At 55.4% G+C, this 18200-nt stretch overlaps 7 protein-coding genes across 7 annotated transcripts; 3 read left to right on the top strand and 4 right to left on the bottom strand.

Annotated features, from left to right (window-relative positions):
- Nucleotides 1–11: 11 nt before the first annotated feature.
- On the top strand, nucleotides 12–1865 carry N0V96_007243 (uncharacterized protein; the record flags this gene model as incomplete). The annotated part of the gene is made up of 3 exons (XM_065757966.1): nucleotides 12–371; nucleotides 629–984; nucleotides 1070–1865. 3 exons carry the CDS (start codon nucleotides 12–14, stop codon nucleotides 1863–1865), a joined length of 1512 nt encoding a protein of 503 aa, XP_065613489.1.
- Nucleotides 1866–2528: 663 nt separating this feature from the next.
- scn1 (Cut9-interacting protein scn1) lies at nucleotides 2529–3749 on the bottom strand (the record flags this gene model as incomplete). Its single annotated transcript, XM_053198213.1, has 1 exon — nucleotides 2529–3749. The coding sequence occupies one exon, from the start codon at nucleotides 3747–3749 to the stop codon at nucleotides 2529–2531; it is 1221 nt and encodes a 406-aa protein (XP_053044411.1).
- Nucleotides 3750–7619: 3870 nt separating this feature from the next.
- On the top strand, nucleotides 7620–8348 carry N0V96_007241 (uncharacterized protein; the record flags this gene model as incomplete). The annotated part of the gene is made up of 1 exon (XM_053198212.1): nucleotides 7620–8348. The coding sequence occupies one exon, from the start codon at nucleotides 7620–7622 to the stop codon at nucleotides 8346–8348; it is 729 nt and encodes a 242-aa protein (XP_053044410.1).
- A 624-nt stretch (nucleotides 8349–8972) lies between these two features.
- Nucleotides 8973–9869, bottom strand: spc24 (putative kinetochore protein spc24; the record flags this gene model as incomplete). The annotated part of the gene is made up of 3 exons (XM_065757965.1): nucleotides 8973–9430; nucleotides 9607–9739; nucleotides 9843–9869. 3 exons carry the CDS (start codon nucleotides 9867–9869, stop codon nucleotides 8973–8975), a joined length of 618 nt encoding a protein of 205 aa, XP_065613488.1.
- Nucleotides 9870–10638: 769 nt separating this feature from the next.
- FIS1 (mitochondrial membrane protein) lies at nucleotides 10639–11408 on the top strand (the record flags this gene model as incomplete). Its single annotated transcript, XM_053198210.1, has 4 exons — nucleotides 10639–10654; nucleotides 10746–10764; nucleotides 10876–10969; nucleotides 11079–11408. 4 exons carry the CDS (start codon nucleotides 10639–10641, stop codon nucleotides 11406–11408), a joined length of 459 nt encoding a protein of 152 aa, XP_053044408.1.
- Nucleotides 11409–12308: 900 nt separating this feature from the next.
- N0V96_007238 (uncharacterized protein) lies at nucleotides 12309–14089 on the bottom strand (the record flags this gene model as incomplete). Its single annotated transcript, XM_065757964.1, has 2 exons — nucleotides 12309–13931; nucleotides 14030–14089. The coding sequence occupies 2 exons, from the start codon at nucleotides 14087–14089 to the stop codon at nucleotides 12309–12311; spliced, it is 1683 nt and encodes a 560-aa protein (XP_065613487.1).
- Nucleotides 14090–15532: 1443 nt separating this feature from the next.
- Nucleotides 15533–18062, bottom strand: N0V96_007237 (uncharacterized protein; the record flags this gene model as incomplete). Its single annotated transcript, XM_053198208.2, has 4 exons — nucleotides 15533–16634; nucleotides 16685–17263; nucleotides 17316–17340; nucleotides 17399–18062. 4 exons carry the CDS (start codon nucleotides 18060–18062, stop codon nucleotides 15533–15535), a joined length of 2370 nt encoding a protein of 789 aa, XP_053044406.1.
- Between the last annotated feature and the right edge of the window lie 138 nt (nucleotides 18063–18200).

Genomic DNA, 18200 nt, shown 5'->3' with positions numbered 1-18200 from the left:
TGACGACGAGGATGGACTCTCGAGGATCCTCCATTCCCCCGCCGCCTCACCACCATGTTGGTAACCACCCGGATAACCACCCCGGCGAGCAGGACAGCGCCCTCCTCACCACCGCCCCGGCCACGACGACGATCACCGCCGCCCTCACCACCCCGAGGACCGCCCCGAGAACCACCCCTGAGCTCGACGAGAAGGTCCTGGCGGAGCTTGACGACCTCGAGTGCATGCGCCACCAGCTCCATGCCTTGAAGCACGCCATCCACGAGAAGGAGTCTCGCCTCGCACAAGATCACGGCATCTTCCCTCCCAGCCACCGCGGCTTCCGCTCCTGTGACTCCTTGAAGTGCGTAATCGACACTCTCATGCACCGCGTCCGCGGCGGTGGCGGCCCAGGTTTCCACGGCAAGGGCCGTTACCCCGGAGGCCCCGGAGGCAGAAGAGAAGGCCACCACCACGGCCGTCGTCCCCACGGTCCTCCCCCTCGTGCCCAGGCTTCCCTTCCCCGGGCATGGCGGCAACCACACCAAGGGGAACCACACCGAGCCCCCGCCGCCTGGTCCTCCTCCTCCGGGCTTCTGCCACTGCCTGCCGCCCCCTCCCGAGGGTCCTCCCTGACGGACCCCTGAAGATGCCCCTGAGCCGCCCCCCGAGAGGACCTCACCACGGCCCTCCTCCCCGCCGTTTGACGAGCCTCCTCATGGACCTCCTCACGACCACCACGGTCCGCCGCCGCCTCCTCCCTCCTCCCTTTGACGGACCTCACGGACACCACGGCGGTCCTCCTCCTCCTCCTCCTCCCCCGCCTCCCCATGACGGACCTGGCTCTCATGGTCACCATGGCCCTCCTCCTCCCTTCGACGGTCCTCACCACGGCGGTCCTCCCGGTCCCCCGGTCCTCCGCCCCCTGGGACCCCCTCCCGACTTTGAGCATGAGCACCCCTTGACCATGAAGGCGAGCACCGCGGCCCTCACGGCCATCACGGCGTAAGTCTACCTCTTATTCCCCTTTCTCAAGCATCCAAGATTACTAACACAATCAACAGCCCCCTGGGTTTCCCCTCCTCCCCAGGCCCCTCACGGTGGCCCACACGGAGGCCCTCATGGACCGCCCCACGGGCCCCCTCACCTTCCTCCCCGCCAAGATCTCCGTCGCAGTCCTCCTCTTCATCGGAATCTTAGCCCTCCTCCGCGCCGGCATCGTCTCCCGCTCCTCCTCCTCTAGATCCTCCCGCCACAGCGAATCCCGCGCAGAGCGCCGCGAGCGCAAGAACTCCCGCCGCGCCCTCCGCCGCGACTACCGCGAAGCCCGCAAGGAAGCCTTCAAGGCCACCCTCACAGACTTCTGGTCCCGCATGTTCACCACCGCCGGCGGCAGCACGGCAGAAGACGAGGAGAAGCAGGCGTTCATGAGCTCCTCCCACGGCCGCCCTTCCCTCTCGGAGAGCGAGAGGGACTTTGAGACGATGGAGAGCATGACGGATGAGATTACCGAGTTCCGCAACGCTGCTACTCTCGTATCGGAGATGGTCGCCGCTGAGGAGCGTAGGCAGAGGATGAGGGAGCAGGAGCAGCAGCAGCAGCAGCAGATGGCACAACAACAGCAACAGCAGATGCCGTGCCAGCACCACCTCATGCCCTCCCACTTCCAGCGCCCCGCCATCATCACCCCGCCCAGCCCGACCACAGCGTTCGCAGAGTACATGGGCGACGACGTCCTGCCCGCCTACGACGAGCACGCCGCCCCCTCCGTGATCGTCTCGGACGGGTTCAGCAGCTACACGCCCGGTTCGAGCGACTACACCCCCAGCGCGGGCTCGGATACGGCGTCCAACATTGATGATGTCCTGGGAGAGACCAAGAACTAGAGTCCTATAAAGTAGTCTTATCTTTCATCTGGACATGTAGAGAAGGAGAGGGGATGTATATGGAGTGTAGTGAAAAGAGAGTCGGTTTTTTTGAGTATAACACATTGATATTCAGTAGAGATATCCCGCATCTATATCACATCTATTTTTTTTTCCTCTCTTACGCATTTTGCTGGTGTGTTTGTTTTTTTGCTATGTATATATATACTATCTAGGTGGTCGGCGTTTGTTGGCCCGTGGGCTAAACAGGAGCAGTGTCGTGGGTTGTTCGGGTGTCGATATAGATACTCAAGGCCATTAAGAGATGAAGAGATAATCACGAATGAAAAGAACTGATCCCAACACATCACGTATCCGACTAATGGTGCAAAGTAAACCAATGATCATTGAGTGAAATTCATGCCATCATCCCAAAGTCCCATGGCCGTTGAAAATCGCTTTGTGATAAAGAGGGAGAAAGGAAATGAGAGGTTTCGCGTGTGTGGTTATTGGATGTAAATGCGTAGGATTCGCAATCTGCGGGCGCGTGTAGAAGTTGTCGTGACTGCGATGTTTGTTCTGCCTTGTTCGACGTCTATTATAGGCACATTATGAACATCTCTTACTGTCCATCACGGAGAGGTATTTGGCATCTTGGTAGTATTTCTACGTCTTGTACCCATGTCAACCAAAGATGAACTCCCGATAATTCTTCCCTATGCGTTCCACCCCCTCTTGTAATGTCCACTTCTTAATCTCGCACACCTTTCTGTACATCTCCTCCAGTCTAGCATCCATCTCCTCACCGGCGATATGCAGGTCGCTCTCGACCAGGATGCTATTGTCGGGACACGCCTGGAGAACTTCAGCAATCTTGTCAGCACCAGCTTTGGTACCCAGGTTAATGGCTGAAGAAAAGGAAAAGAACATGCGCGCTGGTATTGCTGGATGAGTATACTGCTTCAGCATCTCAGCGGGTCCAGAGTACGAATGGAGGCATATCCGCGGCGGGTACGGCCTCGACGGGACGTCTTTCCTGCCAAACTCATCCTCCTCAAGCTCGTCCTCGGAATCAAAGTCCTCGGCTCCCTCGGCAACGAGACGACGCTTCTTCCTGCTGACAACCTCCTTCTCGTGACCCTTCCACAACGAAGAGAGGGTATCATGGAGAACACCGTGGGCTTGGACGCCGTGAACACTCACAGGACGGCCAAGCTCACCCGCAAGAGCCAGCTGAGCTTTCAGCACGGCAACCTGGTGGGGCATCTTGACATGTTGAGGCGCCAAACGACGCCCCTCGCGACCACCTGGGGTAAGGGCCTGGTCACGGGAGGACTCGTCGGCGTCCGTTCGTCCTTGGGGTAGGCGGAAGGCCTTGTCGAGACCAACCTCACCGACTAGAGCCAGGGGATGTTGTTGGAGGCGGGCCCGGGTATCGGCTAAAAAGGTCGACAAAGAACGCGGGGTGGGCAGGGCGTCGAGAAAGTCGGGGTCTTCAGGGGCGGGGGCTAGCACGGCCTGGTAGTGGCGCTTCTTTGCATCGGGCTGGCCCTCGTGGTACGTCCTCTCAGCCTCGGGCACGGTGTCATCGGACAGCTGGTAAGAGAACCACGGATGCCAGCCAAAGGAGGGAATCAGATGGCCCTGAGACAGCCCGTACTTTGAGCGCACGCCGTGGGACGCAGCAACCTCAGCAACGAGGGCCTGGTCTTGGCTCCGGGTGGCCATGACGGTTAGGGTCGAGGCGCGCATACCGGGTATAGCCTCGATGGTGGACATGGTGTCCGTGGGGTGGCAATGAGCATCGTAGATGCCAGATTCCCAGGGGAAGGGGTCCGATGAAGTCGAGACAGATGTGACGGTAGTGGAGCGAGTAGGCTCCTCACCATCGTGTTGGCCACACATGGTGCTGTCTGACTGGCGAATTGTCGGTACTTGACCTGGCCTGGAGCTGGTTGTGTATCCGTACTGGGTTGAGCTTTACGGGGAAGCGGGAAAGACGGTGATCGCCTGGCCTCAAACAGAGGAGACGGTTGTGGCTCAAAGGAGAGGTATAACACGATAGGTAGATAGTTTGACTATCGCTATCTCCAACCGGTGACTGCACCCCGGAACCTTCCAATATCTTTGGCCGTCTTGCAAACGCAAATGAGTGGCCAGGAACGGGACGGCTAGAACTATGGGATTGGGTAACGGTTGCAAGCAGGGACTGCGGTGCGCTGGGACGGTCTTGGACGGCGGCGGAGGGGTTGCGAATACGACGGGGTCTCTAAGCGTGGACAAGTACCTCGAGGCACGTCCAATGTGTAGATGGAGAGACAGCGGTGGTGAAAGAGAATGGTGCCCGGTGTGGTGCCCGGTGTGCCGGAGATGGATACCCGTCAACTGAGAAGTGCAAAGAGTCGCAGAAAGGCTGCCACACCGGCGCAAAGGTGATAATGTGTGGTGATGTGATATTTTTTTTGGAGTGGAGCATCTCGATGTTATCGCCATGAAAGGGCGCGATGATGCTGTGGCAGTGACAAGGAGAAACGCGGGGCAGCTTTGAGAGCCTCTGAGCCTCTGGGCATCTGAGAGCAGGCAGATCTGGAACGGGTAATTAGTGGGGCCACTGTGGAATGATGTCAAGGGCAGGAGCGACCCGATGGAACATGGACTCTGTGACTTCCTTTTCCTTTTCCATTTTCATTGGATCACTTGAAGTTTTGGAAGGAACGACGGGAAACGGGCGGGGACGGCCGGGGAAGGAGGGGACCGGGAGGGAGCGGGACTAGCAAGTACCTTCATGTTTGACACGGAAAGAGCGCGCGGATGGACATGAAGGAGCTTGGTAAGGCAGGAAGGAGACACTCGAGACCCTTGCTGCATCGAGCTTCCCAAAGTCTCAAGGCGCCTCACCATCATCCTCTTCATCCTCTTCGTCGCCTCGTCCAAACTTTCTCTAAATCAGAAGAAGAGCGTCACTGCGACCGTGACATCTTGCGAAGATGGCCTACCATGAGAAATAGACCCCAGTCTCTGTGTCGTCTCTCGAATGTCATGCCGCAGCCAAACACCACGTCGGTCGGTATCGTCGGCGTTTAGTGCATGCACCAGCTGCAGAAACGCACAACACAGACACAGCCACCCTACAACGACGACACCCTCGATGCCCGTCGAATCCTCACCGGCGAATCCCAAGCTGGCGAATCACATAGAACCAATACATACATGACCACCACTCCAAGAAGCACCCTCCCATGCACCTCCACGGCTTCCTATTGCCAGAGAGACCCCAATGTCCCATCGTCCGCTTGTCAGTCTATCGGGTCTAGGGCTGCGTCTAGGTCTGCGTCTAGGACAATGAGAACTCTACCGGTTGCATCGCCGTGCCTCGACCCCTCCGCGGTCTGCGCTCGTTGGCTGTCGCAAGCTTGTTCGGGGAGCTTTGGCTTCTGACGATCGCCATGCCTGTTTTTGCTGTGGCGTCTGCCTTTATACCAATGGCGCTGCCTAACAACCACACAAGGGAAGCATGGGCCATGGGAACTTTGCAAAGAATGCTACGAGCTGCCTACGGAGCACACTGACACTTTCTTCCCCCCAGACAACCGTTAATGGTCGTGCTGGTCTGGTCTGGGGTAGATGGAGTTGACACCAGCTGCGCAACCAAGACATCCCACATGCACCCCGGGATTTTCATCCAGCTATCCAGGCTGTGACTGGAGAAGCCACTTGCTCGATATTGATATCGCGGGGAAACCAAGCGCATCTTACCCGCCTGTCCAGGGCCAACCCGGTATGGCAGACGGCAGTCATGGCCATGGCTCGTCTCCCAAAGTTCGCCATGCCGAGCGTTTCGCCCTTGCTAGGGATCTTCGCTGTGTTGGCTTGCCGTTGACAAGATCGGTCCAATCTTTGCGGCTCATACACCACCGTGGTCTGCTGCATACACGTTTGCTACCCCGGCACGCCTGGATGCAAGCTTGCCATATCTGGGGACGGCCTGGCCGCCTGGAGAACGCTAAATCATTACACACATGATTAACGTTACCTCGAAGGCACGCAAAAGCTGCATCTTTCGAGCCATTCTGCCCCTGTTTGTCCGTTGCTCGTCGCTGGCGAGCTCTGACTGGCAACGTCCTTGTGTTCTGGACTTGCGGGGTCTACAGTTCGAGATACTCTTCCCTGCACTTTTCCCCAGACCTTCCGTACAACGCTGACCCTGACCCTGGCACGCCTTGAGTCTGGAGATGCGGAGACGCGGCGATCGGTTTCGGACAACAAGCGGACTCATCTCACCGAAACGGGCCTCTTATCTTTCTGCCCACCAACCGCATGGCGGGCTTGCATTCATCATCACCAACCGATGTCTTGTTTGGAAATGCTGATAGCGGCAAAATACCTATTCGTAGACAAACACACACACAATGTCCGCCCATCCCAAGTCCGGAACGCACGTTTGCTGTCTTTCGTCACTCTTCCATGAACACCAGGGCGCATTACTTGGACAGTGGCTCGCAGGCAGAGGATTCCGACTCCCGGAGGCGCATAAGTCAAGACGCTGATTCACCCGGCAAACTCTGTTTTCCGCTTCCTCCCCACAGCCGTTTCTGTCTGTCAGAAACACGTCGCTCTTCACATGGAAAAAAAGAAGAAAAAAAAGACACCGTCCAGGAACTGCAAACTCTGTTTCCCTCATCCACCGTCCCAGCGGGATTTGATTTGAACAACGTTCAATATTGGACGGCCTGAACTATCCAGGCTCGGAAACCGATGGCCCTGTGGAATACGAAAGAGAGCTCACAGGCCTTACGGCAACGAAGTAGGTGTTACTCAAATCCTCTTCTTGCCGGAGCCCCCATACGTGGCGGGCAGAAAAACTCTCCTGGCATTCGAAAGCTAGAGCGCACAGTCAAGATGGGCCAGTCACCACAAAATCTACTCGCATTCCATCATCAGCCAAGCCGCTGGCAACGGGTGTAGTCTCCCATCGAGACCCTGTAGCTTGTGATAGTCCAACTCTCGGCTTCTCCAGTTTTTCCTTTCTTTCTGATAAGGTAGCGTTACACTGCATCGAACGCCCCCCCTCATACAAGAAGGGCAAGGAGACCAAGGACAAGGGCAGAAGAAGACAAGGGCGGTGCTAGTGCTTTGCCGCTAGCTTCCGGCATGTGAAAGAGACCAAACAAAGTCTCGATCCGACAGCAACTGCACCCCTACTCCGTACTGCGTCTCTTTACGCTTTCTCTCCGATGTGGTTCAGACCCCCCTCCGTGCTGCCACACGCCAGGGAGCCACCAACCTCTAGGTTTGAAGGCTCGCTCCCGGCTCCCCTTCGTCTCATCCCAATTCTCTCGAGCATACCTCTCCCGTCCGCCATGTCTCTGAAGTTTTGACTTTAGGTGTGCACCAAATCTTCCTACACAATACCTGACATTCCGTTGCCGCATCATACAAAACCGCTGGGTTTCCGTCCACACAGCTTTTCCTGATCGTCCACATTCGTTTCTGTTTCCAAGTGTTGAAGGAGTGGGAATCGTCGACAGTGGGCTGGGTATTACAACGTTATCGAACGATCGGACCGCCGACCGAACGACAGTGACCGGATCGTACGACTCAGTCATCGGGACTTACTGGTCACACTCGGAACCACCCTTTTGCTTCGCCGAGAGATAAACCACGCATCGGCCAAATTTCGAGGAAGCTGAGGAGATGTTGTGAAGGAGCGATTCCTCGAGACATCGATAACCACGACCCTCAATCAGACGGCTTTTACGTCAATCAACCGCAGCCATGGCTCTCATCAACCCCGTATACGCCATCATCGTCCCCTTCCTCTTCCTTTTCACCATACCGCTAGCGATATTTGCCGGGATTACAACAACACTCGCCTTTACTGTTCTCATATTCCGAGTCATTCTCGTCTACTTTGATCTCGCGATATCTCTGCTCCCGTCGTACATTACCGGTCGTCCTAGGTATCTTTCTTATGCCTCCAAGGTACCGGTGTCCGGTAGTCCGTCACCGTCGCTAACGCCCACACGGCGTTCCGCCTCGCGTCGTGCAAGGCGACCGTCTTCTGCCTCCGCCGTCTCCGTTGGCACAATAACACCCATCTCGGAGTCAGGCGGCATCGGCCTGTTCCCCTCTGTCGGTATTGATCGGGACTATGAGGGTCTTGGTGGCTGGCGTCTAGGAAACGGAAACGACGATGAGTTGTGGATGACCATTAACTCCCGTCTCGAGTTGCCCGATCGTCAGTATCAACGCCATCACCACAGGAGTCCCAGCGGTGGACCTACCACTCCAGGCGGCGGCGAGGGCTACCTCATGATGAAGGGTGGCCGCAACCGGAGTCCAGAGAGCAACCGAGGCGGATACACTGCTATTGTGTCGCCCAACAGCTCAAGAGCACGAACACCGACCAACACGCACATAGCCTTCACAGCACTCGACGGTGTCGATGGTGACTACTTTCCATCATTATCAACCAAGTCTGTAAGAAAGGTTGCCGTGGCGTGAGAGGATATGTTCCTGTTGTTGGGTGACCAAAAAGTTATCATTAATGGATGCGGAAAGAGAAAATCATGGTTCTCAATCGACTCTCTTGCCACGATGATGACGAGAAAAGTATGCCCGTGGAAGTGGGCGGTGTAAGAGAGTTGTGGGAATCATTTTCCTTTGTATAAAGCCGGGATACAGGGCATGAAATAAGTCTCTGGATCGGGCAATGGGAGGAAGGTCAGGTAGAATCGGGATAGATATCCCCTATGACGGACAGTCTCAGGCAAGGGATGGAAATATTGGCCCGGCGAGGCTACTTACGGACAGGATTATGGACTGGAACTGGGAGTCAATAGGCGTTTGGCTGTATCACATCTCAACATCAGTCCAGACGGACAACAATTAAGAAATCATCAATTTCAAGGCTTTTGTTCGCCGCTCAAGAAAATGTGTTCAATGTTCATATTTCATGTGATTGACAAATCGTATTATCAACATTCGTGGAGACACGATTATTGATCAGCTTTTGTGCAGTCGTGAAGAAAAGTGTCTATTCAAGACGTGGTATCCGATCATAAGTCCTCCAAACGCCGTCATTAATCCCAAACAGAACCAATCTCCCTGACCTAAACAAGCCCTTTTCTACAAAGTCTGCCAAAAGTAATTGGCATAAAAAAACTTTGAAAACTTCTTGTCCATATTCACGACATGCACATCCCCCTTGCGATCATTCCTCACAACCGCGCGCGTGAACTCGCCCGTGCCGCTACCGTCCTTGCCATCGCGCTCAATCTCGATACCCAAGCTGCGGTACACTTTCAGCCGCAGCAGCACCTCGTCGTCGACGGGGTCGCGGCGGCGCGCCTGTTCGTCGGCGGAGCCGTCGAGCCCCTGGATCTCGAGCTCCTGCAGGCGGGCGTTGAGGTCGGCGGCCTGCTGGGCGAGGCGCTCTGCTTCCATTTCTGCGTCGGATGCTGCCTTTGCCGTACGGAATTTTGTGGTGTCGAGGCGGGCTATTTCGGAGGCGTGGGCGGTGGAGGAGTGGGTTGAGGTTAGTTCTGCGTGTTGGGATGTCATTGTGTTGAGTTGGCGGGAGAGTTCTGTGTAGGAAGGTTAGTTTGGGGTCGCGGGTTTGAAGATGCGGGTCGGAGATGCGGGTTGGAGATGCGGGTTGTGGTCTTTGAGGGAAGGGGGTTTGTCGTGATCGTTGGAGGGAGGAAAGCTGGGCTGGCTTGTGTTCTGGAGGAGATGGAGGATGGGTGACCGGGGGACGTACTCTTGAGGGCATTCTCTGCCTCGCGGAGACGCAGCTCGCGGGCCTGCTGGAGGGTGGAGAGGGATTCATTGATGCGGGCGATGGCTTGTTTGTCTGGTTGGATGTTGAAGTTGTCGATTGTGTGCGAGATGAGCTGTTGGCGCGGAAAAGTTATCTCTTGTCAGCGGATGGCTTCTATGAATAGAAAGTAGATGCCGTCAACAGTACGGGAAGACGGGGAATGGAGGGGAACCTACCGTCGCGGGCTCCTCTGCTAAAAGCATCTTGGTTGATTGTTCTGTCTTTGATTTGGTGAATGTGTTTTATTGTATCGCTGTCTTGCTGTGTGTATGCGCGGAGAGGTAGAGTCGTGATGTCGCGTTGTTTTCGTGGTGGTGTTTGGTGTCGTTAATTGATTGACTTGGGCTGATGGAAGCATGCGACTAGAAATCGTGCAGGTGGGATAAAGCACGGCAGAACGAACCAGCCTAAACCCAATGCAGGAATCCCCCAAACAAAAAAAACTGTCGCTGCTCGTCTGCCCCCGGCTTACCTTATCGCACGGCATCACCCGGACGACAATCAGTGATGACTAAGTTTCTTACAGTAAGTGACCCCTGTCACAGACTCAACCGCCCCACCTCAGCTTGTCTCCAACACTCGTCATCCGCCACACATGACGCCGCCCGCCGTCGCCGCCGCTGCTGCTGCTGCTGGCTGGGCCCCCAGGGTGACCCGCCTGGAAGAGTCCCCACGGATCTTCAAATGTCAGAGCTTCAGCCACTCTTCCCGATCCTGTTCTTCCCAGCTGTAGCCTGCACCTTTTTCTCGATTCTGCTGCATTCAGCATCTTTCAACGCTTTGGTATCTTCAGCCCTGTCATACCTTGCAACTGTGACAGCTACTTTTCGAACTTCCACACGATCGAACCTTCTCAACTCCACGACACTACTGCGAAGTTGTACACACTCGTACGATCCGTCAAAACAAAAGAAAAATAACCTTTACCCACGACATTTCCATAGCCAACGAGTCAACCGCATCATCGCAGCCATGGTTGATCTACCTTGTAAGTCCACCCTTCTGCTTCCCCTCCTCCTCCCCGCCTGGAGCGAAACCACGTCGCCACGAAGGAGTCCATGACTGACAACTCTTCGCAGACGCCCTGGACGCGGAAACGTATGTCAAAACTTTCCTTCTAATCTGCAAGGCCGACCTTCCATCCCACCCCCGCGACATCCGATCATGCGACATCATCGTGAACTAACAAACCTCCTCCTCGCACCGCAGGCCCCTCAAGGCATCCGAGCTCCAGGTCCTCCGCGCCCAGTATGAAAAGGAAGGCGACATGGTCGGCGTCCAAACCAAGTTCAACTACGCATGGGTACGATAACCTTCCCCCCCTCTTCCTCCCTCATAGTCGCCGACATCACATCCGCCCTCTTTTATTCTTTTTCCAAACATCTCCTGATCACTACGCAAAAACAAAACAGGGCCTCGTAAAATCAGACTCCCGCAACGACCAACAACTAGGCGTCCGCCTCCTCTCCGAAATCTTCCGCGTCTCCCCCGAGCGCCGCCGCGAGTGCCTCTTCTACCTCGCCCTCGGCAACTACAAGCTCGGAAACTACGGCGAGGCCCGCCGCTACAACGATCTCTTGCTGGAAAAGGAACCCGCTAACCTCCAGGCCTCCAACCTGCGCCAGCTCGTCGACGACAAGGTCGCCAAGGAAGGGCTCATGGGCGTCGCCATCATCAGCGGCGTTGCGGTCGCAGCGGGCGTGGTGGGTGCGTTTTTGGTGAGGAATGTTAAGAGGAGATAGGAGATGCGACACACCGTGCCTGTGTTTGTGGGAACGAACTGTAGAGGGTGTCGGGGGTGAAGGGACGGAGACACCTGAGATGAAGGCGATGATGAAAAGGAGCGATTGCATTCGAAGGGGGGCGAGGGGATGTAAAGGATGACACATGTGCAAGTGTTGCCACGGTTGCATCGCGTATCGTGTGTGTCCAAATCTTTACTACACTGTGCTTCCCCCTTTCAAAGTATCTGGTAATGTGTATTTGTATGGAAGTAACGACGGCTATTTGTTTGAACCGGTGTACGGGGCGTATACACATCTCTATTCTACCTTGCGAGCAATATATTTGCAGCAGAAACGCAGGCAACTCTCTTCTGTTTGAGGGCGACTGTTATTATGTGTTTAACAGTGATACGATGGGACATTAAGAAACGGAAGGGGTCACACAAGAGTGCCTTTCATCAAGATGGAGTAAGATCTGGAGGTGAGACTGATTCCCGATGATGACTTGAACCTGCTTGGATCTCTTGACTTCGCTACTAGCCGCCCGTTCCACAATCCAGCAATATGCTCATGCATTTCACGTTGGGACGAAGACTTCCTATTATCATGCTGACTGCAGTACGGAAATTTAATCCTGCCTAACCCTCGCCACCAAATGGAGGATGCCTGTCTGTTTTCATGTGACAAGGTCCCAAGTATGTACAGAAGAGGCCCTGCGGGTCATCAAAATCTGACCCACGGCGGCGCGGTCGAGCTCAAGAGAAAAATAACGGTCTCAACGACCAATGCTAAACGCCGTCGACCCTCGTCGTAATTCGTGATATGCCTATCGGCCGCGTTAGAGCCGCGTGGCTCGCTCAAATCTTTCATTGGCAAACCACCCAGATCCATTCCATTCCATTAATCAATCCCACAAGCTCACTGTCTCCGTCTCTCACGCGGGTTGCTGTCTCCCGAACCTGATCCTCGAGAAAACTGGTTTCTCAGCCAATTAAGCGGGCCGTGGTTGGATCCGGCGTCCTGGTTGTTGTCCTGGTTGCTGTCCTGACCTCTGTCCCAATTTCCAGACGAGGGGCTCCGCTGCCTAGCTCGAAACACATCGGACTGGTGTCGGCGGAGGCTCGGAGGCGAATGGGAGTCCCGTCTAGCCGATCGGAAGCTGGGCATTCGACTTGTTTCCTGGGGACGTTGCGGATCGCTGCGGCCGGTGCTGGAGGCCCCATAGCGTCCGTAGAGTTCGTCAACAAATGTCGGCTGGGGTCTCGTGGAGTCGGCAGGTACCGGAGGGGTCGCGTCCATATAACTAGATCGAGGGGGAATTCCTCTCATCGAGTTTGCCCAGTGTCCCGGATCATTGCCGGGCCAGAACGAGTCTTGATGGGTGTCTGACGAGCCAGACTCGGCTCCAGAGCGGGCTTGCGAAGGGTTGTTGTCGTTGCCGCCGTTGTTTGAACCGCTCGCATTGGCATCGTTACTGTTGTTGTTATCATTGTTGCTACTGCCGCCGCTAGGTTCCTCAATCGGCGTACGGCATATCGGGCAAGTATTGTGCTCCTTCAACCACATGACGACGCACTGGTCGTGGAACCAATGCTTACAGGGCAGCACTGTAGCATCGTCACCCTCGTTGAAATCGTCAATGCAGATGGTGCACTCGGTCTTGCCCTCGGGGCCAAGCATCTCCTTGTCGACCTTTTTCCGCTTGAGCTTGCTGAGCGCATCCTCAGTCGCCGGGGGTGCCGCATTCGATGCAGGATTCTGCTCCATCAACTGAGAAATGATCCGGTCCAGGGCCTCCTGGGTATACACAGCATCGCCGTGTGAGGCGTTGGCTGGGTTGAGCATGTTGAGAATCTCATGGAGAAGTGTAGGCGCTTGATTAGGCCCGCGCTGTCCCTGGCCTGGACCCATTCCGGTCGGTTGAGGAGGTCCTGCTCCAGCTAGGACGCTGCTGAAGATACTAGGAAGTTGGTCAGCATTCGCTCTAATGGAAACGACTGTGATTCGAGGTCCAGGTGGTGGCTGGCCACGAGGTTCAAGGCTGACGTACGACTGGAAGGGGTCGCCTCCAGGTCCAGCAGGCGAGTTGGCTCCTCCTTGGTGAACGTGGATGGGTCCGGTGGCGATCGTGAAGCTCGTGGTGCCTCCGGGACCTGTTCTCTGGAATGTGCGAACATTGCCCTGACCGCCAAAAATGTTCCCACCAACGCCAAAGCCAGGAGGGCGGGTCTCATCGGGAGGTCGCGGAGGCATGCCCATGCCGAAATCATTCACCATATCAATAAAGCGTCGAATGATCTGGTCGCCGTCGTTCACATCGGGGGGTTGGCGCGCGTTTGGGTTTGGGCTCTGTCCCGGGCGCTGAGAATTGTCCCATATCGCTCGGTGTACGACGAACCCGCCTGGGCCGCGATGCAGATGCTCCTCTATATCGGCCTCTTCAGGATCCGAATCGTCATCGTAGATGTGACGTCTGAGTCTCGGGGAATCGTGCAGCGGGGGACCATCCTCGATCTCTCTAGGGTCATTCTCGGGAGAAACCTGGGTGTACGTCAGCAAATGTGGCAGGAGGGAAGGGGTAGTAGTAATATATCGTACAATCTCCGTAATCTCGCTTTCGCAGCGAGGGCACTGCAGACCATGCTCATCTTGCCACCACTCATGGGAGCAGGCGTGACAGTAAACCACCTCTCGGCCATCCGTGGCAACCAGGTGCCCGCCTCTTGAGGCATGGGAGTCCATCTCGGCCTGGTTGCTATTGTAGGCGGCGAGGGCTGTAAGACCAAGACCTACAACGAGGCCGGCAGCGCGAAGAGCTCGGAACGCCAGACTGACAGATTTAGGGAGTCGATTCGGGGTGGGGGAAGCTTAGGTGTGTGCAAGAGTTGCGCTGTCGTAGGGTGACTGGCGCTGAAGCTCTTGCGCAAAGTCAACTGCTTGTTGATGATAGCCCGACGTCTGGGCCAGAGTGGAAAAGAAGGCTCTTGAGAAATGTCCAAAGCTGGGGCAGGCGCAATCCAAAGTTGGTATTGGTGTACGGAGTAAAGCGCAGAATGTCAGCCGAAGTGATGTTGGGGTCGTTATCGGTGGAGAACGGAAGGTGCGGTAGGACAGCGTTGTATTCTTAGGTCGGCAGGTACCTCTGGAAGGTGAGAGCAGCGCTGAGAGTGGAAAGCCTGGTGTGAACAAGGTCAGTACCACAGCCTGCTTGAATTTACGGAAAATCCAAGAGGGATAACCGGTGAAGAGCACATGTGAGAGGTGCGTGTTGTGGGTTCTGTTTTTGGCATGTAATTTGGGTCTATGACCGGCTGCCGCTTTAGGGGTGGGTGGTGGTGATGGAGCTGAAGGAATCAGAAAGACGTACCTGAGCTAAGCCAAATAATAAAACATAGGCATATCTCCAATAGTCACGAAAGTGAACAGAAAAAGACCGATTGCTACTTCTGCGGAGCAAGGTAGGAGGGGGAAAAGGAAAGGCCAAAAGGAAGGGTGGTAGTAGAGAGGTGTGAGGGTATTGGATAAGGTTGTTGGGATCACAAAAAAAGAGGCCCGCGGCACTGCTCAAGCTCGGGATGATGCAGTAGAGTGGACAGTGGACGGGAGAAAGAAAGAGAGTGCAAGCGCACCCGTCACGTCGGTCCCTTAGCGCTGTGCTGCTAGGTAGGCTGGGGGGAGGTACCTCTTCACCGGCAAGACGTGACGTGATGCTTGTAGTGGGGGTTACTTTCCGGCTTAGTAATCTTGCATTGTACATAGAGAACACCGCCTCGAGCCACAACCGCATTGATTTGTGTCTCCACTTTTAAGCACCTCTCACCTTCCACCAGCTTCGGTGTGGCAGTGCGTCTTTCACCACCCAGCGCATTGCATCACCACCTTACGCTGAGTCTTCTGACATTGCCCCAAATTATGGCCCCTGATCATAGGCGGATATCCTTGTCCAGTACTTACGCCATCTACTATATGGACACTGTTCCAGCTGAAAGCATGTGGCTTGGACAGACTGTTCGTAATCGTTCAGTACCTCGGGATAGATCTCAGCCGACTTTTGTGTCCTTGATGCTACCTAATGCTCAGGATGTCTTTGTTCAACTGTAGTGACCCCTACTTGTAGGAGGCTGCTTCGCGTTGGTATCGATTCAGGAATCCTCCTCCATATAGTTTCTCAGTCTCGATTGTGCAAGAGCATCTTCTATAGCCCACTCATCCTGAGCCCCCCTATCCCAATTCCAAGTCGGCGACCTCTTTGCCCCAGCCGGACTCATCTCCTTCATGAGCTTGACAACATCGTGATGCTTTCGACTCGTGGCTAGGCGCCGACTACTCTGCCCACTCGTATCCCGAGAATCCGGATCCGCCCCGGCCCTGAGCAGCAACATGGCCGCCTCGACGTTGTCCCTCCAGAGCGCCACAAACAACGGGGGCGAAGAGAACCGTCCGCCTCTCTTATTGACGTCGATCTTGTACTCTGGTCTCAGTATCAACTGCAGGACGGACGTCATGTTGAACGACGCGGCGTAGTAGAGCGGTTCCGTGTGCCGGATGACGTCCAGGTCCGCCGAGCGCAGGACGAACTGCACCCACGCCTCAAAGGCGCCGCCGTGCGAGAGCTTCTTGGTGTCGAAGAAGTCGAGAATGAGCTTCTCGTCTTCGTCTGAGAGGGGGAAGCGCTCAGAGTGGATGGGCCACATGTTTGTAGCGTAATTCAGCAGCGGGTAGGCTGCAAATCTGGCCTTTACGTGCCGGAGCTTGTCCAAGGGGCCTGTGGTGAAGGGCTCGAGTCTGAGGTAGGCGAGGCACTTGCGCATGATCCTTTGGTGACAGGCGGCTGCGTCCAGCGCGTATTCCGAGGCAGAAGAAGTCCGTATCCATTCTGATTGTAAGAATGTGCGGATGGAGTCGTGGGCGAGGGTGACGTAGTGGTCGCTTACGTGGGCTAGGCCTTGACAGATCTCGATTATGGCAGAGGGGTCGGTGAGTCGGTCGTCATCGTCAATGTTGACTTCGTCACCTTCGAGGACGATAGCTTCGGCGAGCTCATTGAGATGAAGCGGTCGGAGAGAGAAGCAGAGCCAGGCAAGAGCCTCGCGAGCCATAGCCCGGTCTTGTTGGGGTACACGGGTGAGGATACCGGCGTAAAACCCGTTGAGTGTGGACGGGATATCGACCAGAGCTCGTCGTACGTCTCTCCCAGTGCGAAGGGTGCTGAGTCTATCCATGCACAATTTGGCCCATCGAAATCTGCAGCATTGTAAGTCTTGACCACAACGGAGTCGTGCCAGAACACTCACGTCCCATCCGCTTCTGACATGACCTTGTCCTTGATCTCGGTTCGTATTTTCACACTCAAGGACTGGAAACTCTGTTCGCTCGAAAGCCTTTCCTCCACATACATCTCGATATCACAATCTATGGACCTTGTGCTCATATGTCGGACACATATGCTGGGGTCAGCCTGCGCCGGCTCGCGCGTACACGTAACCAAGACCCGTAGGTTAGAGTGCTTTGAGCAGAGGTGTAAAAGGGCCTTGACAATGACAGATTCCTGGCTCGTCTCGTTGAGGGCGTCGATCATGAGATAAAACACATCAAACAACTCGAGTGCTTGACCCATCACGTCATAGATCTGTTCGACGGAGAGGTTGTTCTGCGGAATCAAAGTGTTCCCAGACTTCCTCAGCGGCCGGACATGATCGAGGATACTGGGGTTCGTCGCTCCTATCTGAGCCAGGATAGAGCCAAAGACGTTCGGGACGGCTTGAGATGCCGCATCGTCTAGCGAACAACAATGGAAACCGACGCCTATGTTGCCGTTCTCTTCCGAGGCCTCATCGCTGGGATGTGCTCCGAGGTCCTCAACGAGTTGCGAGCTTGTATCAGTCAGTACTGCGTGAGCAACGCCAGAGTCTTGTTTGTTCTTACAAAAGCACCGTCTTGCCGGATCCTGCTGTTTTCTGTGTCAATAGGATGCTGCATAGGCTACAAATATGGGTGAAATGACTTACACCTTCCAGTGATCCAGAATACGGGCTGATCAGTGGGAGTGCTCCCTTGCCATTCCAGAAACGTCTTATCCACTATCCATTTACCAGTACCCGGTGCGCGATCGTGCCTAGAACTGACAAGCTTGTCCTCGCTGTCGACGGGCGAAAGCCACTTTAGTAGATCAGCCGTCTCCTCAAGCATCCGATCCGTCTTGCGCGCCACGATGTCCTCATGCACAAGCGCCGTCAGCTTCTGCATCTCTGACAACACAGACGCGGTGGTATCGAGTGAATCCCGCATGAGGACCATGATGAACCACGTCTTGGCTCTCTCAACGGTAGCAAAATACGTCTCAATATCACCCTGCCGAAACGGCCAGGCCAGACTCTGGGCGGCACGGCTCAGAGACGACGTCTTTGGCGTGCCGAGCTTCTTTCGTATGGAGTCGAGAGTCTCCTGGGTCATCTTGAGCATGGCGCGGGCCTGCTCCTGTAGCGGATTATCCATGCTACGCTCGTTTTGGACGTGGAAGTGGTCCATTGCGCCTTTGAGGGCGAGGAGCTCCTGTGTGAGCTTGCGTATGTCATCTTTGGCGGATTTGACTGCGGAGACGTATTTGCAGAGGCGTTCGACTACCTCGGTGATGCAGAGGGCGACCTCTATTACGGTCAGGGCTTCGGCCATTGGGTTGCCGCATTTAGCACTTTGATATAAGCTACGACTCAGGTATCGTGTTTGCGGGTAGTGGCCATAGCTCCAGGGTAAGGTTTCTCAAGTGCGCAAAGAACCGCAAGTCTGTGACAACTTGTGGCTGATGGAGAT

The sequence above is a fragment of the Colletotrichum fioriniae genome (assembly GCF_027942845.1).
Source record: "Colletotrichum fioriniae strain IMI 355084 chromosome Unknown scaffold_8, whole genome shotgun sequence".
Taxonomy (NCBI): domain Eukaryota; kingdom Fungi; phylum Ascomycota; class Sordariomycetes; order Glomerellales; family Glomerellaceae; genus Colletotrichum; species Colletotrichum fioriniae.
The sequence above is the reverse complement of the archived record's forward strand: the minus strand, read 5'-3'. Positions and strand labels throughout refer to the sequence as shown.